Below are 26,866 nucleotides of genomic sequence, written 5' to 3'. Positions count from 1 at the left end.
ACCTCACGGCCCCAACGTCAGGCAGTATGACTGTCTCCCATGTCACCCGCCAGCACTATGCACCACATACCCACTAACGTGGCCGCCTCTGGCCTCACCTAGCTGCACGCTCTCTCTCATGGAGTGCTGGACGTCCCCCGGGGCCAAGGGTCCTCCCCGCTCTCTAGCTCTGCTGATGCATCTATACGCAGGGTCCAATAGTGGCCCTGGGCGGAGGAGGACAGAGGTGGGGGAGCCCAGGTCTAGGGGACCCAGGTGGAAGGACACAGGGCATCCTTAGGAAGGGGCGGCGCAGGTCACGAGGTGGTGAAAACAAACCAGAGTCACCATGCAGCTGTTTGTCTTTAAAATTTATTGGCATGGTTTTCCAGCAGAGCCGTGGCCCAAGACCCTTGACTGTCCCCCTGAGAAGGCGTGTGGCACGGGTGACTCCAGTGGCCTGTGTCCCCAAGGTACTCTGGAGGGTGCGCCAGCTACAGGAACCGTATCCCAGCTCCAAACTGCACACCGTCACATATCCTGCAAAAGAGGAAGCGGTCATCGCAGCAGCCCTGCTAGGCCTGACCCTAGGCGTGGCTCTCAGCAGCACCCGGGCACCCTGCTTTCCACAGGCCTCCTCCCTGCCCGCCAGCCAGGCCCCCCTCCCCCAACCCCGCCAGGCCCTGCTTCCTCCCTGGCCAGATCCAGAATCAGCCTCTGGAGGACGAAGGGGAAGAGGACAGGAACCCTCCACCGTTCCCTCCTTGCCTTCCGACCTTCCCCAGGGGTAAGAACAGGGTGAGGTGGGGTGGGAGGGGAGACAGGGCACAGGACCCAGGAAAGGCCCAGACCACAAGACCAGGTCCTAGGGTCACAGCCTCACAGGTGGAGCTGGGCCTCCTCCTGGACCTGCTCCAACCCAGGATGGGACGGATGCAAAGGGTCACATCATGTGCCATGTCTGTCACGCCGGCCACAAGCTGGCACTCTGCAGGTGATGCTTGCGCTGCTGGCATTAGGAGCACCACCCTCCTGACAGGGCGAGGGTGCTGCCCACCACCAGCAGCAGCCACTACCCAGAAGTCCTTGAGTGAGCAACAGCCAACCCCACCCACGGGCCGGAAAGGCAAAGAGCACAGCCGAAACCTGAGCGGCCCTGGACCGCCTGGCCGCGTGCGGGCCCCAGAGCTGCACCGGGCTCCACGCCACCAGTGTAGATGCAGCCGTCGCCAAGGCCACTGCAAAGAGAGTCGCACACAACTAGCGGGCACGAGCCAAGCCTGGCCTCCTAACCCGGGAGAGAGCGGCGTCCAGCACGGGCTCACTCCAGCCACAGACCACTGCGCAGGGGCAGTGCACAGACCACCCAGTCACCAAAAAAACACCTGAAGGTCACACCAGGCCATGCCCAGCTGCGGCACCCTCAGGATGGCCTCCTGAGCCTGCTCCTCCTGCTCCAGGGCCAGGTGTGGCCGCCTCTACCTCTCCCCACTGCCACCACCACTGTCCTGTGCAGCCCCCACGGCCTCTCCTGCCTCCGCCCCGCACACAGCACCAGCACTCCGGCCTCGGCAAAGTCACACTGAAGGTGCCCGCCTGCTCCAACCACTGGTGGCTTGTGTCCAAGTCCCGCCATGTGCCAGGGCATCTTCAATGGCTGCCACTCAAACCCCAGGCGCTGCTCTAGGCTCCAGAAATTCAGCAATGGAAACGAAGTTGAGGTCCAGACTTGGAGACCTTGTGTCCCCCAGGGACACGCCACGTGGCTAGGAGGCAGAGGGACATCAAGCTCAGGCTCCTTGGTGTGGCCCCGGCCCTTACTGCACAAGTGCCCATGTCCAGCCACGCCACACACTGGCACATCTTGGCCCTGCTCTCCAGCCAGAGCCCTCCCTGGCCCACTGTCCCTCAGGAAGGTCCGGATAAGCTCCCACTGCACAGGGCCTCTTACTGCCTGCCCCTCCACACACCCTGAGATGGTCTCCCCACGGCTAGCCATGATCGCTCTCCCAAGTGGGCACCTGTGTGTCACTCAGCTCCAGAGACTGTGCTCCGAAGTCACCCAGAGTCTGCAGTGCCCCAGGCAGCTCTGGAAACTACGGGTACCCGCAGGCCACCACGCACACTGTTCCCATCTGCCAGCTGCCCAGGTTTAGAATGACCTCCCGCGGGCAGCACCTGCCCAACCTCACAGCATTCCAATTCGGATGGACAACTTCACCCTGAGCCACAGAGGGGACAGTGGGGAAGGTGACTGCACATTCAAGAATGCTGGACGGCACTCGCGGCCCATGACAGACACAGCCGCCACCACCGTGTGGCAACAGCCACCACCCACCCGGGTCAAGGCTCCCCTGCACTGGCCTATGGATACCGGCGCTGCCGTCTCCTGGGAGCCCACATTTGGAATCAGTCTCTGAAACGTCTTTCTCAGGTCACTCCAGGGCAAGGGGACTGAGGGCTGCAGGGCCGGAGGCCAAGCCCAGCAGGGCGGATGGTGTGCTCCCAGAGCCACGGCGGCTGGGGCACGCTGACACCCAGTGGCCTCCGTCGGTACTGCAGGGTGGTGGCTGCCGGAGCTCCCAGACCCTGCTGTCCCCAGGCTCCTGGGGGACCTCCAGGCGGTGCCAGGGCACATCACCTGAAATGCGCTCCCCCATAACCCTATTCTGATGGCCTTTGCAGCACCAGGGAAGGAACCGGGCCGTGTGTGCTGGCCACACTCCAGCCTCTTGACTCCAGTGCCCTGTCACAGCACTTCCAGCACCACCTGCAGAGTGTCACACACAGGGGCTGCTAGTGCAGGGGGGCTGAGGTCCCCATCTGCAGTGGGAACAGTCTCTGGAAAGCAGCGTGGACAGGCATGGGGAACCTGCTCACCGCTGCCGGGGCTCCGCCAGGCTCCAGCCCTTCCCTCACTCTGCACCGAGTGGCACGTCACAAACAGCAGGCAGCGGAACCCGGGGTGACATGGGAGGAAGGGGAAGCACCTCCTTAAGGACACAGGGAAGACCTGGCGTGGTGAGCACACCAGCAGCAGCAGCAGCAGCAGCAGCAGCCACAGGAAGAACCACCACCTTCTCCAGCCACAGCCTCAGTCCAGGGTCCTCTGCACGCACGCACTCTACAAGGGTCTACAATCGTTACTGTCCACTCTCCAGGAGAGACAGAGAGGTTAAGTCACTCACCTCAGGTCACACAGCCATACCAAGGAGCCCGGCCCAGTTGCAGAGCACACACGGGCACAGCCTATGCGATTAAACCCTTTGCAGCTTTAGCTTGTGCTGGAACAGGGAGGTGGGGAGCAGAGAGACTGGGGGTCCATGGAGCAGCCAAGGCAGTCTGCAGGTGCTGGCAGCACCCCGGACACAGCGCAGAGGCCGAGCCAGCCCTCCAGCGAGGGGAGGTGCTCGCCCTCTCCCACGCAGTAGGAACTATCAGGAATGTGGGTGGCAGGTGCTCAACTGCGCCCGAGCATCAAGGCTGGGGAAGAGCTGCTAGTGGGAGGTCCCCACAGCACCATCCCCACGACCCTGCAGGAACAGCACAGGAGTAAACAGTGCCGCATGTCCCTGCGTCAGGCGGTGGCACTGAGATGACACCGCCGCTCAAGGGCAGCATAAGCAAGACCAAAATGAAGAGAAAAAAAAAAATGAAGCCAGAGCACTGCACGGCCACACCCAAAATAACAGGAACACGCCCAGACGCTGACAGAGCACGTGTCCCCAGGTCCTATACTGAGGTCCTGGCCCACAGTGTGACCGTGATTGGAGGAGGGTCCCCTGGTGGGCCTCAAGCCCATTCATGACACCAGCGCTCTGGCTCGCTCCCTCCTGATGAGGACGTGATGGGAAGGCAGCCCTCTGCAAGCCAAGAAGAGAGCCCTCGCCAGGAACCCACTCTGCCAGCACCCGATCTTGGACCTCGGCTCTGCAGCCGTGACATGTCTGCTGTCGAAGCCACCCTGCCTACGGTGTGGCAGTGGCAGCCTGAGCCGCCCAATGCACACCACTGTGCCAATAACTCTGCATTTCCTGAAACTCCAGTAATGCCAGACGTGGACCTGACCTCCACAACTGCGCATGACCTTCGAGCACATCCGTCCACGTAACCGCCTCTACGTCAGTGGACGCTGCATCCACAGACCCTGCCATCCTCAGCCGAATGACATGAAAAAAAGTTCTTAGAAAGCAGAACATGAATTTCCCACGGCCGAGTCCTATGCTGAACTCCCTACGAGCACTGGACTGGGTGCTACATCACCCGGGAGGGCTGGGGCCCCGAGGGCATGTGCACACGCTGCCCTAACACCGCACAGTGCACACAGGCCTGGCACATGTGGGGTTTGTCTCCACGGGGCCCTGGAACCAATTTACGGCAGAAACCAAGGGATAACTACTTGGCAATCTTTCCTACAGAAAAGAAGCACCAGAGAAAGGCCAGATGGCAGGTCCCTGGACCAGAAGAAGGCCCCAGGACTGTCCTCCTCCAGAGGCCTCAAGCCCCGCCTGCGAAGCCAGACCAGCAAGGCCACCTTGTGTTCAGCAGCACAACCAGCAATGCCCGGCCAGAGGAGGGGCTCCCACGGCCCTGGGCCAACAGGCACTGAGCACCTAAGTGGGGCTGAGCACCTCCAGACTGGAGGAGACCAACGGGAGGAAAATCCGTGACTTCTTTTATTCTTTGGCTAAGTATTTGATTTCTCCAAAAATCTTTGCTCTCAAAAGATACTGATATGATTAACCACACCCAAAAATACGGACCCCAGAGAGGCACACGGCCGTGGGCGCCCTGCACGCACCTGTCACCCCGCTGCACTCCCATGGGGATGCAGTAGTTGAGCTCTAGGCGAGCGATGTTGCCGAGCCTGAGGACGAGGCCCGCTCCGTACGACCAGCGGATGCGCTCCGCCAGCTGGCGAATGTGGGCTCTGGGACCGTCCCCTGAAAGAGAGAGGATGTGTGACAACAGCCTGTAAGGGGTCATGTCAGAACTGTCCACAGACAAGTCTTGCTGCTCGCTATCCTCCTCCTCTGCCCTGTGGTCATTTCAAAGCCAGCCGTGAGAGCCTGGGCCACAGCTGCCCTCAGACCCAGAAGCCAGGCTTCTCACTCAGCTTCCCAGCCCCAGCCCCTGGCCACCCAGGAAGCCCTACTCCAGGCCCCGGCTGAGAGCCACGTCTCCACAGGGCTTTCCAGGTAGGTCCCCTGGACATATGTGTCTGCTGTGAGCCTGTCCTGGACTGTACTCCCCAGGAACAGGACGGTCCCTGTGCAGCTCTGGGGCCCTGACGTCTGTGCTCACCCATGCTCCGGACGTGTGTGTTGAATAATCGAGAACAGAGCTTATTCCTTTGTTAGACAGGATGACTGTATTTCTCGAATGATTTGTTCATTTGATCAACAACTTTTTTCTGGGCACTGTATTAGGTGTAGTTGGATTTTTACTAAGAAAAGCTGGGTTCCTAAACTTAAATACCATATAATCTAAAAAGACAGCCACCTATTTGTGTGCTGGGGTCTTGAACACCGAAACTGCGGTCCCTTACCATAGTTGAGGTTGCAGAGGTTTCCCGCGTTCAGGAAGAAGTGGGTTCTGAAAAGTTCTCCGAAGCCGCCCTGGCCTGGCCGGAAGGGCAACGGGGTGTACAGGTGCAGGCCACCAGCCCAGTAGGCCTCTCCTCCCAGGTAGTCCCCTGCGAAGGGCAGAACAGGAGCAGCTGACAACCCAACACTGCCCTGCCACGTCACGGGCCGGTGCCGTTCACACTCGGGTTCCTGGCCACTGGCCCCCACTCCTGCTGAGGCCTCTTTTCTCCTGGTTTTACAATTTGATTTAACTGGGGGGAGGGGGAGCAGTAGAGTTCAAGAAGGAAAGCACTGAGTCATGTTCACCATCTGTGAATGTAAGGGACCAGAGAGGGCCTGGGGACCTCACTGCACACACACCTCCTCCCGGCAATCCAAACACTGCTCGCCAACCTTCCTGCCGTTTCTGGAAACAGCTGCAGAGTCTGTCCAAAGGCACGGAGCCCGCCCCAGAGGACAGGCTGCTAATCAGCGGTTCAGATTGCCTGCACTTTCATTTTTTTTTGGACGAAGGTTACTTTTCCCTAAACCTGACTACTCAACTTTTTCCTTATTTCTAAAAAATGCTCCTACCCATTACATTTAACATTAAAGCCATCAAAATCCCTCCGACCTTGTTGTCTATGCTCTTTTTTTAAAAAATTATTTTTTAGTTGTAGTTGGACACAATACCTTTTATTTTATTTTTTTCATGTGGTGCTAAGGATCGAACCCAGGGCCTCACACGTGCTAGGTGAGCACTTTACCGCTGAGCCACAACCCCAGCCCTGTATACTTGTTACAAAACACCACTTAAAGTATCTTAGTCCCTCAAATGAGGGACCATGAAAAGGTCAACCCAAGGACAGCACTGCTTACTCGCTGAAGAGCCCTGCATCACTCTGGCCCTTTCAGCACTGAAACCAGAAGGGAAACAGGACTCAGGCGGCAGCAGCCACCCCTCCCTCCCACGAGCTGCCTCCCGCTGTTCTCAGGAAGCTTTTCCTGATGAGAAGCAACCCCGGGGCTGGGTGCAGCTGCAGCAGAGCATTGGCCTTGTGCACAGGCCCGGCTCCCGCAGCATCACAGGAAAAGGGAAAGGAAAAGAGAAAAGAAATACACTCTGTAGAAAATCTCATGACCATAGAAGAGTAGGAAAAATGGAGATCTTCTCATCCCATACATACAACCAGCTAGTAGCCTATTGTTCTTTCCTCCAGCAAATAATAGCGTGTGATTAAATGTAGCTTTACATAACCCATACACACACACACACACACACACACACACACACACACACAGTTCTTAGTGTAGTTTGTTCCCCAGTTTAATGTTCTTTCTCCTAATGCTTGATGTTCTTTGAAGATACGGCTTTTATGCCTGAATTACAACATAAATGGACCAAAACTTTCATTTCTCTCCTAGCGTCAGATGGGGTTCTAATTCCTTCACAGTGGACACTTCGGGCTTTCATTAAAGACCTTCTCCCTTCTGATGGCACCCACCACCCACACCAACGCAGCTCCTCTACCAGCAGGCTTGGCCTACGTGGAGCACCCATAGGTGTAGTCTGCCTGCTTTCTGCAGGTTCCTGGGGTCCGCACACCATCCCTTGGCTGGTGGCTGCAATCCGTTCCCCGCATCTTGCTGTGAAGGCATCACCGACTGCCTATCCCAGTGCTGATGGGCATCTGGCTATCTAGTTTCCAGTTTGGGGATATCACTGATAGTCTCCAAAAATAAAAACTTTAAGGCTCATGATACATCAAAGTGCTTTAGAGAAACACCAAGGTGCTGACACCCTCGCCCCAGAATCCTGCAATCCCTCACGCGGCAGTGGAAGAGCTTGTGCGTTACTTTCAATGCCAAGTGGAGCCCACTAAACTTCCCCAGAATCAGCAGGTCACACTTGCTTAGAAAAAGAATAAAATGAATCTTCCAACTGTTCTAAAAATGACACTCTAATAAAGCCCTCTAAAAACAAGCAAAAAGAGACACTCTACCCTTTAAAAAAATCTCTCTTGCGCAGTCAGTGCTTGTGATGGGTGAAGGTGGAGCAGGCGTTGTAAAACTAAGGTCAGCAGAACATTTCACAATGGGGCAGAAAGTTCATTGGGGGGATGCCAAGTCCTAACGACTCATGGTGATGCCCGACTGCAGCCCAGCACTGCAGAGGCCTGGGCTCGTGGGGAGACGGGGTGCAGGGAGCCCAGGGAGTTCCAGGGCAGGGACACTCTGACACCAGAGAGCTGGGCACTGGACAGTTTGCATTTATCAAAACCAAAGAATGTGCCTTGCCAACAGTGACCCTGACCGGGCACTGTGCTGGTCACGCCAACACTGTTCCTGGACTGTAACAAATGACCAGATACAAAGTGCTGTCACGGAGGGGCCCTCTGCTCTTTCAGCTCCATTTTTCTGTCTTAAGACTGAAAAATAAAGCCTGGGTTCCAAACCCAACAGCCCAGGAAACAAAGAATAAATTCTCCTAGTTAAAAACAATTATAGTACGTTAATAAAATGAAATCGGGGCTGGGGCTGAGCTGCAGAGCGCTTGCCTAGCATGCATGAAGCACTGGGTTTGATTCTCAGCACCACATAAAAATATAAAGATATTGTGCCCATCTAAAAATAAAAAATAAATATTAAAAAAAGTTGAAATAGACATTCACTAAAAATGATAAAGTAACTCAGCGCAGTGGCCACACCTGTAAACCCAGCTACTGTGAAATTTGAGGCAGAAGGTTCACAAGTTCAAGGCCAGCCTCAACAACTTAGCGAGGCCTGTCTCAAAATTTTTAAAAATTGTATTTATTCCCATAAAAAATACTGTTGTGTTATTTATTATGTGGGGTGTGAGCAAGACAAGTTAAAAATCAGTGTGTGAACAAAACAAAAAGCACAATACAAAGACACACAGATCTGAACCTAAAAAGATACACCAACAAGCGCTCAGGTTCTCGCCAGGTGTGAAACGCGGGCCACTTCCCGATGCTTTTTGCTCGACACATTTTCCCATCCGTCTGTAATCCACTCCACTCTCCACGCCTGCTGCCTGGCGAACTCTGGGTCAGGCACTAACTGTACCGTTGAGGAGCAGGACACCCATCACTGTCTGACTCTCACACGTGAGCACACGCACACGCACACCGGGTGCCTTCAAGGACAAGCGGTGACTGCTTCCTCAACGGTGCACTGCTCTGGGGCAAGACAGACCTTCGCTCTGGGGCCCGATGCTGTGCATGCTGAATCCACGGACACTGGTGGGTCCTCCGAGGTAGAACCTAGGGCGAGCGAGACAGCACGTGTCAGAGGCGAAACCAAGATGGGCTGAAAGCGCGGAGCAGGCGTCTGGTTGGGGATGCTCCAAGCCAGCACCACACCCAGAGCTGGAGAAGGCACTCACAAGACCCAGGAACTCCAACAACTCTAACCTCCCGCCCCAGGCTGAAGCCTCAACAGCTGCTGGAGATGCGCAGGAGACACCCAGGGCCTTGGGGGAGAGCCACAGGGCGCTGGCCCCAGGTCCTCTCCACCCAAGTGATGCCCTCGCAGTGGAGCAGGAAGGTAAAAAGCAGGAGAGTCCAGCCCCGTATCTCAGAAACAGCACTGAAAGGAAACAGACTGTGCTCTTCACATTTTCTACAATGACTTTTAATTAGAAAAAAGGGCTTATAATTTTTAAGTTAATTCCGTCTGTGTTTCAAATTGACTGGATAATCTTCTTTCTTATAAAATCTGAATAAAAGTAAATGATGAATTAAAAATTACCCAGGGGCTGGGGTTGTGGCTCAGTGGCAAAGTGCTTGCCTAGCATGTGGGAGCCCAGGAAGTTCCAAGGCAGGGGACACTGGGTTCGATTCTCAGCACCACATAAAAATAAATAAATAAAATAAAGGTATTGTGTCCAACTACAACTGAAAATAAAAAGTTTCTCAGAAATCCTATCCATTCTCTAAGACCAAACCTTTCAAAACCTAACTTTAGATCATGGTAACAACTAAAAGCGACTCCAGATAAGAGCAGCGGCAGGTATTCCTCCTGACAGGGCCACTGCAGCTACTGCCCCAAGCAAACCTCCTCTGAGACCCACAAACATCAATCCCAGAAACAAGCGGCGGGCCCACGGGCGCCCCACACCCCCTCTTCTGAAAGCACTCAGGCGATCCAGGGAGCGCAGAGCACACGTGAAAGCCCCGTGCCCCTGCCCATGGCATCCCCATCTCCAGGTGGCCACTGTCCAGGTTGGGGCCGACTCCCAGGCCCTGGGCACTACACCCGTCACCACCTGTGCACCCTGGAGTTCCACCCTACTCAGAAGGGGACCAGCTCAACATACCCCAATTTAAAATCGGGGACGTCTACCTCCCGATTTTAGTAACCAGCCGCCTTCCCTTAGGTGGCCGTGCTGGCCTCCCGCCACTGCCCTGCTGCGGCCTCCCTGAGGCGGCTGTGACCGTCTGGCTACAGCAATGCTGGGGTGACCATCTTTGCACATAAACCTCTGCACACTTACCAAAGTTTTTTTGGTTTTTGGCAGTGGTGGGGATGAGACCCAGGGCCTCAGGGCTCGGTGTCCTGCCACTGAGCCACGTCCCCAGCCCTTCTTATGTTTTTTAAAACTAGATCCATGATGTGGAGACTGTTAGGTCCCAGAGTTTATAAATTTAGGATTTCTATGCTCCCAAATTACCATCCAAAAAGGCTGAGCCACCGTACATTAAAGCACATATTAACTAATACAGGTGGAAGACCGTTCCATGCCCCCAATGACAATTTCTAAGCATTAAGAACAATCTCAGGCCCTGCCGGCAGAGGTGGAAACTGCCCACTGCTCTCTAAATGGCAGAACCTGGCAATATTCTTAACACGCCTGCAGGTCCGCCTTCAGGCCCACCTCCAGGAAGCTCTTCTCAGAAAGTAAGATGAACAACTTGTTTACAAAGTTACTTGTCACAGTGTTTTCCAGAAAAATCACAAAATTAGAAACAACTGAAATAGCCAATGATATAACGCAGACTACAATGTTACAGTATATCTGAATAACAAAACACTGTTTGCCATTAAAATGCAGCTAATGAAGACACTCTTCGTGACCTAGTGAAGAACGACCCTATAATTTCCTCAAAATTTTTTGAAAAGCACTGACACAAAATTTATGTAAAATACAGTATATTAGCAACTTGATATACGTCATGCATGCACACACACAACAAAGCAGACAAAAGGAATCAGTCCCCAAGGTCGATTCCACTCCCTCTGAGTAGGCCTGAGATTCTTACTCCCTTGAATGTTATATTTCTGCAACAAGCCTGAACCATATTCTTTCACAATTAAAAGGAACATTGCAAAAATTTTGATACAATGAATAACACAAAGCGGGAAAAAAAAAAAAAAAAAGTACCAGGTATAGTGTGTATTTCAAAATTAGCTTAAGTAAGAAAAGCAAAGTAGAATTTGGAATTTTGCTCTTCTAATGATAAAACTCTTCTAAAATATCTTGTCAGAAATCAACCAGTTGGGCACCATGGCACAGACTATAACTCCAGCAACTTGGGAGGCTCAGCAGGAGGATCAGGAGTTGCCTCCCACCTTAGATAGACCCCATCTCAACAAAACAAGCAGGCAAATAAAAACCCCCAAGAAACCAAGCAAAAGACCCAAGGGAAACTCCCGCAAACTCCCCTCCCCGATACTTACCTGTCGGCAATGCTCGATGGCTTCTCACCAACAGGCACCAACATTCCACCCCAGAGAGAGGCTGAGAACACCTGTGGCAACACAGACAGTTACATCCCCAGTGTCTCCTTCATCCCGCAGGCATCAGCAGACGGCAGGCGGGCCCCACCCCAATTGTGGCACAAGGGCTCTGCCCTCAGGTTCCAGGGTGGCAGAGGGAGACTGCCAAGCTGCGGGGTTGCAGAACTCATTTAAGACAATCTCGAATGGCAAATAAAGCCACACTGAAGCCCAGCGGCTCCTTCCACTGACCACCCCCTACTCTAGGATGAGAAGCAAGGCCTGGCAGGACAAGCCCTGGCCTCACAGGTGAGGGAGACCAGCACCCTGGACAAGCAACCTGGCACCTGGCAGGCCTTTGTCCTGGCCTGGAAATGCAGGAGGATCACCCAGAACCCTGTGAGCACCCAGAACGTAGCAGCAAGTCCAGGCTATGATATTCCCATAGTCACAAGGCAGAGAGATGCACCCCTCCAAGCCGCCCTCAAGGACAGAGCCCCAGAGCTCACAGGTCAGGAGGCAGTCACCTGCCTTCGCTCAGAGACCCAGTCCTCACAGCACACAATCCCCCATCAGACCCACTGGGCTCTGCTCCTCCATGCCACACCCTCGGGCCCCACACACCCGCTCATCTCCTGTCCTCTCTGCCCTGCCAATTCTTAAGTCCTTCAAAGTTGTACAGGTATTTCTTTTTCAGAAGCTTCAGTGGAAAGACCTAGAGATGAGGACTGGGCAGTGTGGGCAGAGCAGGCCGCAGGGAATGCAGTGGTGCGAAGGCGGGGGTGTGTGTACAACCCCTTCCACCTGCTATCAGCAAATCACCTGACCTACGCCACACCTCAGCGCAAATCAGGCTTTGTGTTCCATGACTCTGCCCGGTGGCAGCTAGTGTCAAATGTTCTGGGCACACGTGAGGTAGCCCAGGAGGCCCTAGGAGACTGGGCAGAGGGGGAAGAGCCATGGAACCCAGGGGACAGCACACCCATGAGGCAGAGCCACCCAAAAGAAGATGAAGGGTAGAAAAGAAAACCACAATAATGAAGTCAAGGACAGCAGCAAAGAGCTCGGTGAACTGGGCCACAGAGATGAGCAGCGGCCTCTGTGGCACTTAGCCAGGATGGCCACAGCAGGGGAAACGCACTGGACCTGAACAGTAGCAGTAGCAGGAGGTCACAGACCACCTGGAGGCAGCGGCTTGGCCATTTCGTGAGCTCACCCTGGCCATGGAGGCTTAGGGCAGGAGAGGCTTAGGGCAGGGGGTGGACGCCACAGATCAGCCCGCGCTGCAGACCTGGGGCTCCACTGGCTGCATCAGAATACAGACTCCTCGGGCTGGGGATGTAGCTCAGTGGGTAGTGCCTGCCCCGCATGCCCAAGGCCCTGGGTTCAATCCCAGCACCCCCCCCCCAAAAAAAAAAAAAAAACATTCAGACTCCTCACTTCCTGAGCAATCAGGGTAAACTACCAAACTGGAATAAAGAGAAAAGAAAAAAAGATTCTGGAAGCACCCAGAACCCTGTGACCCGGAAAACACAGTAGAGCATTTTCATGGAAGTGACCTTGTAAGGGAAAGGAGACACTTCCATGTCAGGTCCCACTGCCTCTGCGGCCTGAGATGACAAGGACAGGCTCTCTCAAAGTCCTCTAGATCAAAATGAGTAGACTGTTTTCTAAGGAAGTGGCTGTCATTGCTCCTCAGGTGCCCGTGATGCTGGCTAAGTGCAAAAGACCAGGCTCCAGGTCTCCTCCCACGTGCTTAGTGACGCAGGGACTGAGATCTGCCAGGATTCCAAACCGCAGGAACAACCCAGGTGGCCGCGTCCTAGCTGGACACTCACCGAATCCAACACGAGCTGCTTATTCAACTGAAGCTCGAAGTCTTCTTTGAGGAAGCTCACGTCCCCGCCAGTATAGCCAGCCAGTTCCTGTGGGGAGAACCCGCAGGCTCACGCAGAGGCCCCCAGGACAGGACTCTGCGAGAACCTAACTGCTGTTTGTACTTTTTAGAAGGCAAAAGAAGACTGTCTCCTGGAAGCTGTGTCCTCATGGCTGCACAGGGTGACACGACACTGAACACGTGGGAGGCAGACGCACTGTCCAGCACACGCTGCAGAGCTGGCAGAGAACAGGGCCTGAGGTGGCCCAGCGCCAGGGAACGCACTGGGGAACGCCTGCACCTTTGCAGTGGGACCACTGTACCTGAGACTCTGTCTGCAGCTGTCCTCCGCGTCCTCCAGCCTCCCGCCCTGCACAACCCCCAGGCCTGCAGCCGCTGCCGGCCCAGCCTGGAGGCCTCTAACGCAGGACGGAGCCCTGCCCCGGCTTTTCTTCCCCTCTGGCCTATCATGTAGCACATCAAAGTCCCCGTGGCCCTGTCCCCACCCTGGCTGCTGTGAAGACAGAGGAATGGACTGTGGAGAGAGCAGCACCGGGGCCAGGGCCCTGTGGGCAGGGCTGTCACCCTGCAGGCCATTTTGTTTCTGCAGTGCTGGTGGCACCGAGCCCCACCACAGCCCCACACTTCAGCCGTTAGACTCAAGTGCACCATAAAAGCAGAAGCTGGATATCAGAATGACCACTGTGACCCACTTCCCACGGGTGCCAGCCCTGAGAGGCCACAACGAAAGGACACTACCTGGTTCACCTTCAGCAGGGCGCCTCTTCTGGGCAAGATGGAGGAATTCCGAGAGTCGATGACCATGGCGTGCTGGAAGAAATTTGCACCAGGGCACTTTCGCCTCGATCTGTTCTCCAGGAGCAAGGAGCCCAGAGCGCTGACCTGCACTGGCGGAGCCGAGCCCTGCACTGCTGACCCGCCCACCCTCCCAGGGCCCCAGGACGGGGCAGCAGGGCCACCGGCCTCCACACCAGGGAGCCCAGCAGCACACTGAGCTCAACTGAGTCACAGTAACACGGAAGCTCCTCTGCTTCCTGTGGAGTCTCCAACCCACGTGGTCGCCCCACTCTCTCAAGGAGTCCAGAGCCCTGGCCAAGTGAACTCAGCCAGCTTTCTCATTCTTTCTAAAAGCTAACATTCCAGCCAGGCGTGTGGCACACACCTGTAATCCCAGTGAAGCGGGAAACTGAGACAGGAGGACCGCAAGTTCAAGATCAACCTTACCACCTCAGTAAGAGGCTTTCTCAACATAAAAACTAAAAAGGGCTGGGGCTGGGGTTGTGGCTCGGTGGTAGAGAACTTGCCTAGCATGAGTGAAGCACTGGGTTCGATTCTCAGCACCACATACACATACAAATAAATAAAGTAAAGGTCCATTAACAACTAATTTTTAAAAAAAAAAAAACTAAAAAGGGCTGGTAGCTAAGTGGTAGAGCACCCTGGAATCAATCCCTAGTACCAAAATAAATAAATAAATAAATAAATAAATAAATAATCCATAGTAAGCTGTTTTTATTCATTTAATTATTGGTACCAGGGATTGGGTACCAGTATTACAATTACTGAGCCACATCCCCAGAGCCTCCTCACCTTTTAAAAAAATTTTTGAGACAGGGTCACACTAAGTTGCTTAGGACCTCACTAAGTTGCTGAGGCTGGCTTTGAACTTGTGGTCCTCCTGCCTCAACCTCCTAAGTCGCTGGGATTGCAGGCATGCACCACTGGAACCAGCTTATTTTAATTTTTTTGTATTGGTGTTTGAACCTAGGGGTGCTTTAGTAATGAGCCACATCCCCAGTCCTTTGTATTTTTAATCTGAGATAGGGTCTCACCAAGTTGTTCAGGGCCTTGCTAAGTATCCCAGGCTGGCTTTGAACTCCCATCCTCCTGCCTCAGCCCCTCAAGTTGCTAGGGTTACAGGCGTGGCCGTGGCCACACCTAGCTCTTAGTCACACCTTCTCCACTTATGGAGAAACAACAGGAGGAGGGGATCTCCAGCTCAAAGGAAGCCAAGACCCACCTCTCAGCCTCCAGACCTCCGCAGCACTTCTCTGTGGGCCCCAACACTGATTCTCAAGGTACAGCTGTCAACACATCACACACTCCAAGAGAAAAGTCCTTACTGAAAGGGACGACTTCAGCGAATGCCCACTTTCTTTCCGCACCGCGAAAGACGCCGTCCTGGAGAGGCAGCCGAGCTCCCGCCACACGCCCTCCCACTTGACAGTGTGGCTGGTCTTCCATATGGGAAACTGCAACACAGGGGAGAGGACTCGTCCTTCTACGCGGCTCGCACACAGGAAAGTGGTGCAAACCAACTTCTGCAATGGGGCATCTACAAGTCACTAAAAATCAACTTCAAAGGGAAGGAGGGAGAAAGGGAAAAGAGGAGGCGGGCGCGGAGCTCGGATCTGAACGGAAGGACCAGGTGCGGGACAGGGCCGCGGTCTAGTCTTTGAATCGGCAGGTGCAGCAGTTTCCCCAACTCTTTGCAGAGGGAACAACACAGGTACGTGACATGTACCCCACTTGACCCACCCAACCCTGGTGACCACGCATCCAGTATCAACCCACAGAGGAACAGGAGACCAAGTCAGAACGAGCTGAGAGCATCCTTCCTGCAGCCAGAGGCCTGAAGCCCGTGAACCCTGGGCTCCAGGCAAAGGACACCTGCCTCTCAGCCCGACACCGTCCCCAAAGCCATGGAAGAATGCCGTCCCAGATATCTGTGTCAGAAATGCCCAGCTCTCTGAACAGTGACCAATGTTGCCCGGTGGCTTTGGGAAGTTTGATGGTGACATAACTCTTGCAAGGAAGCCATGTAACCCAAGCTTCCCAGAGGGCATTCCCTGAAGCCCTTCCCTGCAGGAGAACCCAAGGGCACCCAGGGTGGGGCACAACAGCGCAAGCCCAGAACACCCCTCCAGCTTGCAGGGGTGGGGCACCCACGAGGCACCGTGCAGACTAGGGAGTCAGGGGCTGACGGGAGGAGCAGCCCCTGGGGCCCTGGGACGGGTGCCTTCCCAGATGCCTGTGGGAGCTACCTAAATCGCCCCCTTGTTCCTCGTAAGAGAGCTCTTGAGAAGAAAGACACTGTCACTCAGAGACCCACTTGATGCCCCTCATGCACTGTCAGAGCTCACGGGGCCAGCAGCAAGCCCCACTCCATGTGGCCCAAGGACACCACAGTGGGCATGACCCAGTCCTTCCCTCCAGGAGCTCAGCTACTCTGACTTCAGAGCCACCAGCTCCAGCCTCAGGCCTCCTCCTACTCAGAACAGCGCCCTGGCTTTCCTAGCATCGGTTCTCCAACAAGGCTCAGGAAAGAGTTGAAGGAGGGAGGCCAGGAGAAGATGAGGAAGCTCCAGGTACCTAACCGCTGCTGGCTCCCTCAGGTGACCTGATGGGGGACCAGGGCTGCAGAGAAGAGCATATGCCCCAGGGCGTCCCCATGAGAGCCCACATTAGGGCACGCCGGGACTGCATCAGAGCAGGATCCTGAGCGCTGCTCCTTTCCACACCAGAAGAGGGAGCAGCAGCACGATGCTCTCGGGCGCCGTCTACACCCTGCACCTGCGCGCACCTGCTGCAAGCTGCGACTCTGGGCTTGCATGACCTCCGCCTGCTACACTTAGAGGCGCGGCGCCCAGCACCTCAGGGCCCGCTACTGTCACGCTATTAGGAGCTGCACCTGCTGGCCCTGTGACCCTCACAGCAGCACTGAGGGACTGCACTACCCTGATACTCGTCATAGACAGAAACTCTGTTCAAGGACAAACCACCATCAGGGACAGAGGAAGTCAAGCCCATGATGTCTGCCTCCCCAGTTTCAGCAGTTTTGGAGAGTCCAAGCCAAAAACTTCCTGGCCCATTCCCAGAGATTCCGGTAGGGCAGTTCCCGGGGGCCTGGGAGTGTGCGTTTCCAAGGAGCCCCCAGGTGAGGACGAGGGTGCAGAGCAGAGACCTACTCTAGGAAAACTGCTAGTGCTCAAGGCTTTTCTCCCTAACTAGGGCCTGGAAAGGAGGAGACGCGCAAGGAGAAGTGGAGGATGCAGGGGAAAGAGCAGTTCCTCTTAAAGCCAACACACGGGCCGTGACACCAGTTCCATCTGTCGCCTAGTAGCATCGTTTTAGACACATTGTAAGTGTGAAACAGTAACAGAACCTTGCAGTGAAGCACAGTGACTCTGCTATCAGACACCGCTGCTCCCAACAAGCACAGGAAAGGACAACCAGGGCCACAGGCAGCAGGGCACACAGAAGGCAATTGATCAGGTGGACAAGGGCCACCCTGTGTTCCCTGGCCGCCTGCACCAGCTGGGGCAGAGGCGCCCAGCCAAGAAGCAGCTGGGTGGGCGGAGTCTATGCCCTCCTGCCCAGCTCTGGCTATCCTTGGCAATCAGTGGAAATGGCTGGCACCGCATTTCAAATGCACACATACACGTGACACCTGGGGGTACTTACACTGTACTCTGTGGACACTCCTCTGTCTGTCTCCCGAAGTGAGCTCCACGGGAACTGCCCGGTAACTTTATATAAGTTTACAGAGAAACTAGGAGGCAATGGGATAGAGCTTTAGCTGCCGAGCCAGCGGCCTGCGGCGCACATCTCACTCAACAGGCTTGGCTACCCTGCGGCTGTCCCCAGCAACTCCACTGCAGAAGCAGGAGCTGAACTTGTCAGCTGCTCCGCATACACAGCCCTCTACTCTAATCTCACACCAGGCCACCGCAGTCAGGGAACAGGTTGGCTTCCTACTTTCTCTCAAAGTTTCCAGGCTGTGGTTTGAAGAAGGACAGGCCGTAGGAAGTTTCCTTTGTTCCATAAGAAAACTGAAAAGTCACTTTTTCTGCTCGTCCTAGGAGATTAGGGAGTTTGAGGCCGAGCACCTAGAAGGAAAAGAAAAAAAAGCAGCAAGAATGTCACTGTTCCCAAAGACCAAGACGGCTGCAGGACGGTCCCGAGAACACAACCAGAGTCTGCCGCACAGGGCCTGCACTGGTGGTCACCGCACGCTTCACGACACAGCCCTGCTGGGCACGCCTTGTGAGGCACAAGCGGACCCGCCCACTGCGCAACTCAAGGACACAAACGCTACAGATCTAGAGCCTTGATGCTGAACTAGGAACTCGGAATCTGAACCCTCTCCACAGCATTCCTAATCACTGGCGGTAACACTGTCACCCAGCCACTCAGAACACCATCTCATGGACCAGGAGGTTGAAGCCAAGCTAGGGATAAACAGACTGAGGTACAAGACACGAGAAGTGGGTGGGAAGCTGCCATCAGCTGCCAGAGGCGGCCACAGGTAAAAAGCTCCTACCTCAAAATCCCAGGGCGAGAAGGGAAAGGGGCGCGTGGCCCACGTACCATGCTGCCCTCGTTGTTCCCCACCATGGTGTTGTAGCTGCCCGTCAACCTCCTCAGCTCAGTCACTTCAAAGGTGACGTCTAACCCATTGGGCAGCGCATCATCACCTAAGGAAGCCAAGACATTAAGCAAGAGACAGTTGGAAGCTGTGCTTTCATTTTGGGTCTTACTGCTGAACAAACCGGGATCCGTGGCTCATTTATAAATAATCTCCTCCGGAAAACATGCCGCCCACCTGCAGTAAGCCCACCCAGAGCCAGGACACCCCACGCCAAAAAGCCATCCGTGGCAGGGCACCCCAAATAGCAACGTCTGCTGCGAGGAGGCATCACTGTAAGTAGTTCTACCTGCTCAACCAACCATATTTGTAACAAAATATGTTCCCCTATCAGGGAGGTCCTTGAAAATCAAATATGGAGTCCCAATTCAAATGACATTAAAACATGTGACAACAACAATTCACGTAACAATAAGGACTTTTAGTATACACAAAAAGAAACAAGATATTGTTTATCAGATTATTAAACGACAGGGGTAGTTCTGTCCTCCATCCAACAGGGTATGAGCTGCCCGTAACCTCTGGGCAAACACCTCCTGGCCCACCAAGAACCGGTGGCATGTGCAGAGGGGGGGCGTGTCCTCTCCTGCTCTGCACAGAGCACGTGTTCACTCTCCTGGACACCTGGCTGCCATGGAGACATCCAGATGCCCAGAGGTCAGCAGGTCCAGGGTGGAGCCTTGTGGTCATTTTGGTTTTTGTTAACAGACTTTATTTTTAGAGCACTGTTGGGTGTTAGAAAGCACAGCTTCCCACGCGCCCTGCCCTGTCCCTTACACTTCTCCATCACGTTCACATGGTGCATCTGCCACCACCGACAACCAGTCATTGTCATTATCAAGCCAGTCTAGGGTCACCCCTGGTGTTGGACACCATGGGTCTGGACAAAGGGACAAGGACATGTCTGCACAGTATCACACATAGTGGTTCTGCTGCCCTAAGCCATTCTCAATTACCAAGTGACCCCAGTATGCAGCCAGGGCCAGAACCGACAACAGGAGGGCCACAGCCAGGCACAAGGCCAGGCCCAGACCAGGGAGGGGTGAGAGCCACAACCAAAGGCCAAAGTCCCTGCCACCGAGAAGAGCACCTCCAGGTGGGCCCAGGCCTTGGGTGCCGGAGTTCCATGACTTGCCTGGTGGACCTGGGCAAGCCACCTGAGCTGCTCAGAGCCCTGGCTTCACCAGCTCAAGTGCTTACAACAGCAGCAGCACGACACCTCACAGGCTCTTGACCCCTGAACTGGATGGAGCATGAGAACACCTGCCGCAGGGTCTTCTGGGCACCACCCTCTGGCAACACCCAGGTGCGTGGAGCTCTCTTTGCCCTGACTGGTCCAGGGCTCCCCAACTTTACCAGGCCTCAGTGCAACACGTCACAGAAAGCAGCCCCCGGCCCCCGCGCAGCTTCTGCCGCCATCCACCTGCATTTCCACGGAGCTCCCAGGTGACAGCGCCACTGCTGGTCTGGGCCACGCAGAGAGCCACTGTTGCAATCACAGCGAAGCCTCACCTTTCACCTCCCTGCCCCCTCACATATGGGCACGTGGGACTCAGCCCTGGCCAGTGACATGTGAGGAGAGTGCAGAGCCCAGCACCTGGGACGGGTATGCATCTACACGTGCACGCTCTGTGTGTGTGTGTGTGTGTGTGTGTTGTGGTACCAGGGATCAGGCCCAAGGCCTCACTTATGCTAAGTGCTCTATCCCTCTATTTTTACTCTGAGACAGGTTCCCTCGAGGTTGCCCAGGCTGGGCTTGAACTAGGGATCCTCCTGCCTCAGGCTGCTGGAATTACAGGCGTAAGGAACCCCAGCCCGCCACCCCCACACCTTCACGGGCCTGGTTCACAGCAGAGCTCCTGGTACAAGAGTTAATACTGACTCAGCTGAGATCTGTCCACGGCCTCAGAGCACGCCAGAGATGAGCAAAGCCAAAGCACAGACCAGACTCCCCCTGTTCAGAGCACCCTCTCAGCGGGGCTCCACCGAGAGCTCCTTCAGCAGCTCTGAGCTGCCCGTGTCGAGAGGGGCCTGGCTCCCGCCTCCAGCACCCTCCCCAGAGCCTGAGCAGCCAGGGCTAAGACAACAATGTCCTCTGAGCTCACTACTCCTCCCAGCCTAGACACAAAAAACAGCTTCTTCCCTAGGCTGCAGATGCCCAAGACCTAGCTCAGAAGCCTTCAGACCGCCCTGTACACAGCCACACAGCTGCCCCTTGACCCTGGAGGATGGATGGAAGGGACTCACAAAGACACACCCACAGTGCGCACCTTGACAGGTGTCGATCAAGACGTCCACTTGTCTAAAGATCCCCAGACGAAGCAACTTCTCGCGGGCTTCGTGAGACTTCCTCATCACCTGTGAGAGGGAAAACAGCAGGTACAGGAACACATGTGGCCCCAGAGCAGGCTGCACTACCCCTGGGCAGCGAGAGCAGAGAATCACCAAGGCCAGACACGAAGAAGGGAAGCAGCGCTATGGGGACAAACCCTGTTCACAGTGCCAGCCAAGTGGGGGACATGGCTCCAGGGGACACACACACAGGCCCTAAGTGCAATCCCTAACTGTGCCGAAAATAAATGAAAAATAAGTTAAAAAGCGCAGGCCACGACGGGGGCATGGCTCACACAGGAGAAAGCCTCGGGTGGGAGAATGGAGGCCCACAGGCAGCACAGGCCTCACGAGTCTTCCCAGAGGGGACGGCATGCGAGTGTGCACTGTGGGGACGCCTGGTGACAGGAACATCTGTTGCCCATGTGTGTGCAGGCCTGTCTGGGGGTTTCAGGTGGAAACCGTCTCTAGCCACTGCCCAATGCCTCTTCTCCTCGCTGTCAACAGCAGTCCCCCCCATGTCAGGGGCCATGCTGACTGGAGGACAAGCAAGGGGCAGCCAGGACAGGATTGTGTGACAGGCAGATGTGGCTCTCCCCTGCAGGGGGATCAGGGTCCTGCAAGAGGAGCTGGGCCGGGGCGCCTGGAGTCCTGCGAGCAGGAGGATGGCGGCAACGGGGCAGCAGGAGGCCCCTGCAGCAGACCGGGAGCTGGGCGGGACTGACCCAGCCCAGGCAGCGGGCAGGTCGGCAGGGGGCAGTCATCTCACAGGTGAGGCTGAGGCCACGGGCACTGACTGAATGGAGGAAACTGAGATTTCCAGCTCAGGCTTAGCACCTGGCTAGAGATCAGCGCCCTAGGAGAAGTCACAGAGACGAGGAGCAGCAGGGTGGGGCTGGCAAGACTATGACTCCGGATGTGCCCTGCAGCGGGATGTCTGTGGCCAGCCACAGGCAGGGTCCAGGAGGCTGGTACACAGCCAGACTGAGCTCAGCTGACCACCTCGGTGCAGGGCTGTGGATGTTGCTGGAACCAGGGCCGTGGATGCACTCAGAGGTGACACCAGGCTGGAAACAGGGCTGTGGATGCGCTCAGAGGTGACACCAGGCTGAAGGGTAGTGGCAGGGAAAGAGGCTGACAGAGACCTCACAGTGACCATGACAAGATGGCAGGCACCCAGGAAGGGACGCCCAGGGAAGAGAGCAGAGATAAGGGGGAGATGTGTTCAGGAGGGAAGCAGGAAGTGCATGCCACAAAGCGACAGGGACATGTAATACAGGAAGGCCCTCCTAAACCAACACAGCCCCAGAGCCCGCGGAGAAGGAAGACCTGCAGGCAGCTCCCAGCAGAAACCGGGCCAACAGCAGGGCAAAGTGACCTCACGCCTCATTAAAAAAAAAGCAAATCAGAACGATGACAAGGCATTTTTCACCTAACAGACTGACGAGAACTTAGGTGAGACAACACTCAGTGGCGGACGCCCACCCTCCTGTGCTGCGGGAGTGCGGATGGCCAGGCATTCGTGGCGGTGCTAAGTGGCAGCGCACGCGCCCTTGGACCTGGCAGCACCGGGTTTTGAGAACTCTAACCTGCAGATGCATCCTCGCTTGCAAGACAGGAACGAGATGCTCAACACAGGTGCCGCGAGAGCAGAACCACTCATCTAAACGGCCATCAGTGGGGATACAAGTCCCTTCAATGAGGCACCACGGCACCCACAGCCTGGCACAAGCTGGTCATAGTTGCTGATGACAAGGACAGTGCAGGAAACTAGAGAATGGAGCTAGTCTAATCCACACACAGGCTGGGAGGACACGGGAGCCTCAGCCACATCACCTTTGAGAACCAGCTGGGAGCGGCAGGGAAGGGCATGTTCACTCCAGTGCCTCTGCGCTGTCCATTCTTCACACCTTTTAAATTTAACTGGGTTTATACATCGTGTTACCTTAGTCTGTTAAAAATGTAAACTTCAATTTTTGGGAGTGGAAATGTTCCACAGTGTCAAATGCCACTCAAAAGTTGACAAGAAGGGGACAGGAAGGAGCCAGCTGGATCAGACCACGAGGACAGGTGACCTCTGCTCAGGCCTGTTCAGTGCGGTCCCACGCACAGACTCACAGGAGGAAGCCACAGGTGAGCAGAAAGAGGATGCAGTGCAGGAGAGAGACGGCTCCACAGAGAACTTCCCAGGACCCAGGGAATGGCTGGCCAGGATGCGCAGCTGGCACCAGAGCACTCAGCCCAGAGCTGGGAGGGGTGGCTCCAATTCCACAGGCTCCTCAGGTGGGAAAGTCACGAAACACAGACAGATGGCCACAGACAGACAGATACCTTCTCCAGAATGAGAGGAGGTAGGACATGTGCAGACATGGGGAGTTGTGGGGGGCACCCGAACCCAGGCCCCTCTGGGTGGGTGGCAGCTTTCAGGAGGGGGCTGTGGTGGGGTGCTCCAAGCTGTGAGGTGCCAGGGAATCACAAGTTCCTCAGACAGGACCCAAAAGAATGCCAAGGAAAGATGCCACTCACCTCAATAAGGTTTCTAGCCTTAAAAACATCTCCAATTTCACACATGATGATGTCATCCCTAGTCCTTCCAAGGCCATCAAAGTGAACATGCTGAACTACCACCTAAACATGACAAGGACAGAAGACAAGTGACTACTCATCAAGGCTAAAGACAAGCATCAGAAACCAATTCAAGGTGTTCCTCAAGGTCAGCAACCCCCATTTCTTACTCCTGGATTTTAATCTTATTTCTGACACCTTGTCAAAGATCCTCCTACTCAGGCTTAACCTCTGCCAGGTCTGGACTTCCTGCAGAGATCTGGTGTCTTCAGCCCAAGGACCCAGGACCCCCTCAGCCTATGCACAGGTAGGCACAGGCAGGCCCAGGCAGGCCCGAGGCCCCAGCCCTCCCCAGCACACTCCTGAGCACTGGGACCCCGACTTAAAAACTGTGTGGGTCATGTTCAGACCTCACACGGCATGACCAGAAGGCCCTTCCCACCCTCTCTAGGAGGAGCCAGAAAGGCAGGCTCAAGCTTCTAAATACTTTTGGTTTCTTTAATAGAACACAAAAACGTGTTTGCCTAGACCGCCCACATAAACAACAGCAAAAGAAAACGACTCTTCTACAACTGGCAACTATTTTCCTGGAGTCAGCAGTCTTTCTTGTTGTAGTAGGTTGCAGGTTAACTCTGCCCACCTCCCCCCAGCAGTGTACGGAAGTGAACACTCCAGTAATAATCACATTGAGATCTAACTATAAACTCACGTCTTTGTTTTCCAATATTTCCTGTTTAGCTTCAGGTTCAACTTCAACAAATTCGGCTTCTTCACCTAATGCTCCAAAATCAGGCCCATTTGACGGAAGAGGCTCTAAACTCTGAAGGTGGGGAGGAACCACAAATAATCAATGACCTGTTTCACTAATGGAGATCCATACATTCATCAATAGGATTCTCACGATCCTGCTATGTGACAGGCACTTCTAAGACCCTCACCCTCACAGTATTTCCATTGCAGGGTCTGGAAGAAAAGGCATGGAGTATAAATGTTTGCTAAAATGAATTTAAATAAACGTTGGGATCTGGTCTCCAGCCTTTAAGTCAAGCGAGCTATCAGCCAACCCATTTTTTCATGAGCCCCAAATGCCAGACACTAGGCAAGGCAGTGGTGAAAGGATATAAAATAAATGCAATGACTTAGGAAGCATCTTGAAAGTGGCACAGACTAGTATCAAATGGAAAAGCCTGTACCATAGCAGATATTAGTGATAATTGTTGTTTTGCAAAGCTTTTGCTTCAATAAGCATGCAAATACTATGCCAAATGTTTTCTGAGTCCTGTTCAAATATAAGAAAAATACTGAATTAAAAGAACTGAAGACACTTTTTGTCAATAAATTAATCAACCGAGCAGCAATTTTCACATCAAAACAGCTCCTTAAAAGCCGAGTTTGTTTTTGGCCAAGGACATAATAGGCCATTGGTAAATACTAGTTGAATAAATGAATGAAGGCTTACACGGCTCAAGATGCTATGACCCAAGCCAAATATGCTGCCGTTCCTATTCCTAGAATCTAATAAGACAAAAGGCAAATGGGGCTAAACTAAGGCAAAAGCAAATGGCCCTCGAGAAGGAAAGGCAAGGAGGTGGTAGTACAGCCAAATGAGGGGGAGAAAAGAGTCAGCTTGAACTGAGGTCTAAAGATGGAGATAGTTTGCTAGGTAAAGCTGGGTTCGGAAGTGATTGGCAGAAGGGGGAATAAATGGAGGACCACAGTCCAAAGAACATGACAGAGGCAATGCTATTTGGTTTGAGAGAAAAACATGTGAAGGGAGTTAACTCCAATTCTGGAAGCCAGGCTGAGCGTCCATACTAAATTCTTTTGGATGTTAACTGGGAACCATTGAAAACTTCTGAGTTAGGTGCATGAAACAATCCATATTGTAGCAGAAAACTAGTGTCGGGCCCAGACTCCAGAAGTCTTGAGTTTTGGGACATTTTGCAGCTCCGCGTGACCTTGGACAAATTACTCATTATCGGGCCCTCGGTCCTCGGTTAAGATTTTAAAAGGAGAGTAGTTTGGCCAGCAGTTATCATGCTCCAAGCACCCGATAAGTAACTGTCCACTAAAACCGGGGAGGCCAGTGGCTTGGGCTGAGCTCCTGCACCAGCCGAACAGAGGACACCACCACGGGGTCCCCGGACGGACGGAAGGCCGTGACTGGCTCGGGAGGGAAGCCTCCCCTGCTTTGGCCTTCGTGAGCAGAGTCACTCGGAGTCGCCGGCCACGTTCTCTCCTCCGTCCATTTGCGCCCCCTCCGCCCTTCCGTCTCTGAGGCCAACCTCCTCTGCTCGGCGGACCAAGAACCGCTGACGGCAGCGACGGAGCGGGCGGGCCGCCTTCCCGCGGACTTCACGCGCTGTCCCCGTGGCCACGACGGCCCGGAGCGCGGGGCGCTGAGGTCACCGCGGCAAGTGCCAGAGTCCCGCTGAGTGACCTTGAGCAAATCACGACCCTCCCCCAGCGTCGGCCTCCCGCTGCGACGTCCGCGGGACCCGCTGTCCGAGGTGACCTGCCCGCGCCCGGCCCCCGCCCTGGGCGCGCGCTCTCCGGGGACCCCGGGCAGCCCCGGCAGCGTCCCCTCGCGGTGCCCGCCCGGTCCCCTCGGGCGCGGGCCACTTACCCGGGCGTGCACCGTCCCCATGGCTCCCTCTCCAGCCGCCGCCTTGCGGACCTGCCCGGGCCAGACCAACTCTCGGCTGGTGAGTGCACGGGACGCGTCCGCGGTGGCCGAGCTGCCCGTCAGCGCAGTTCCCTCAAGCCCCCGGAAGCGGCGCGCTGGGGGCGGCCATGATGCCCCGGCTACGCCCCGCCCCCGGCTCATATGCCTTCGCTCATTGGTCCATGTGAGCCGTGACCCGGATGCCCACACGGACGCCGGGAGGCCCAGCGGTCGAAGCTGCAGGCCGCAGGGGTGTGGGGGGCGGGGCTGCGCGTGGCTCCGCGGGAGCCGGGCGTGGGGCGTGGGCGTCCGCGGGAGATGGAGCCCGCGTGGGGCTGCTCCGAGTGCTGGCTGGGTTTCCCCCGGGGGCTCGCACCAGGGAAGGCCCGAGGCCTCACCGACATCTGGAGCTGGACCACCCAGGGCCCAGGTCCGCTCCTGGTTACGAGGCACTCTTCCAGCCCCTGGAATCCCAGGGCCAGTGTCGCCCTGGTCAGCGCGCAGGTGGCCATTATCTGCTTCGCAGGGTTGGATCCGAAGGGCTTGGGATGAGGGAGGAAATATGCACTCCTGGGCCAAGGCGTGGCTCCTGGGGAGCCCAGCGTAACTGGCCCTGGCCCTTCAGCTCCGCCCCGCAGTCGGTAAGAGGGATCGAGCCGGACCGCCCAGGTGTTTGGACAGAGACCGTCACAGCG

The 26,866-nt window shown here is 55.3% G+C and overlaps 1 protein-coding gene across 1 annotated transcript; it reads right to left on the bottom strand.

Annotated features, from left to right (window-relative positions):
* Positions 1-335: 335 nt before the first annotated feature.
* Positions 336-26,297, bottom strand: Samm50 (SAMM50 sorting and assembly machinery component). The gene is made up of 15 exons (XM_046429155.2): positions 26,133-26,297; positions 24,216-24,326; positions 23,468-23,569; positions 20,881-20,968; positions 18,553-18,659; positions 17,941-18,071; positions 17,647-17,734; positions 15,306-15,434; positions 13,921-13,992; positions 13,124-13,210; positions 11,247-11,317; positions 8,763-8,830; positions 5,528-5,674; positions 4,781-4,922; positions 336-519 (listed from the first exon to the last, which is right to left on the bottom strand). Exons 1-15 carry the CDS (start codon positions 26,151-26,153, stop codon positions 474-476), a joined length of 1,410 nt encoding a protein of 469 aa, XP_046285111.1. The 5' UTR covers positions 26,154-26,297; the 3' UTR covers positions 336-473.
* Between the last annotated feature and the right edge of the window lie 569 nt (positions 26,298-26,866).

The sequence above is a fragment of the Marmota monax genome, unplaced genomic scaffold (genome assembly GCF_021218885.2).
Source record: "Marmota monax isolate L192 unplaced genomic scaffold, Marmota_monax_Labrador192_F-V1.1 WCK01_AAM20220418_F8-fsc00051, whole genome shotgun sequence".
Lineage (NCBI taxonomy): Eukaryota > Metazoa > Chordata > Mammalia > Rodentia > Sciuridae > Marmota > Marmota monax.
The sequence above is the reverse complement of the archived record's forward strand: the minus strand, read 5'-3'. Positions and strand labels throughout refer to the sequence as shown.

Coding starts and splice junctions, on each gene's coding strand:
- Samm50 (XM_046429155.2), bottom strand. CDS start 26,153: ATGGGGACGGTGCACGCCCGG. Junction 17,735..17,940: donor CCTGGAAACTTTGAGAGAAA/GTAGGAAGCCAA, acceptor ATTGCCTCCTAG/TTTCTCTGTAAACTTATATA. Junction 5,675..8,762: donor CATCGGGCCCCAGAGCGAAG/GTCTGTCTTGCC, acceptor TGCCCTTCGCAG/GGGACTACCTGGGAGGAGAG.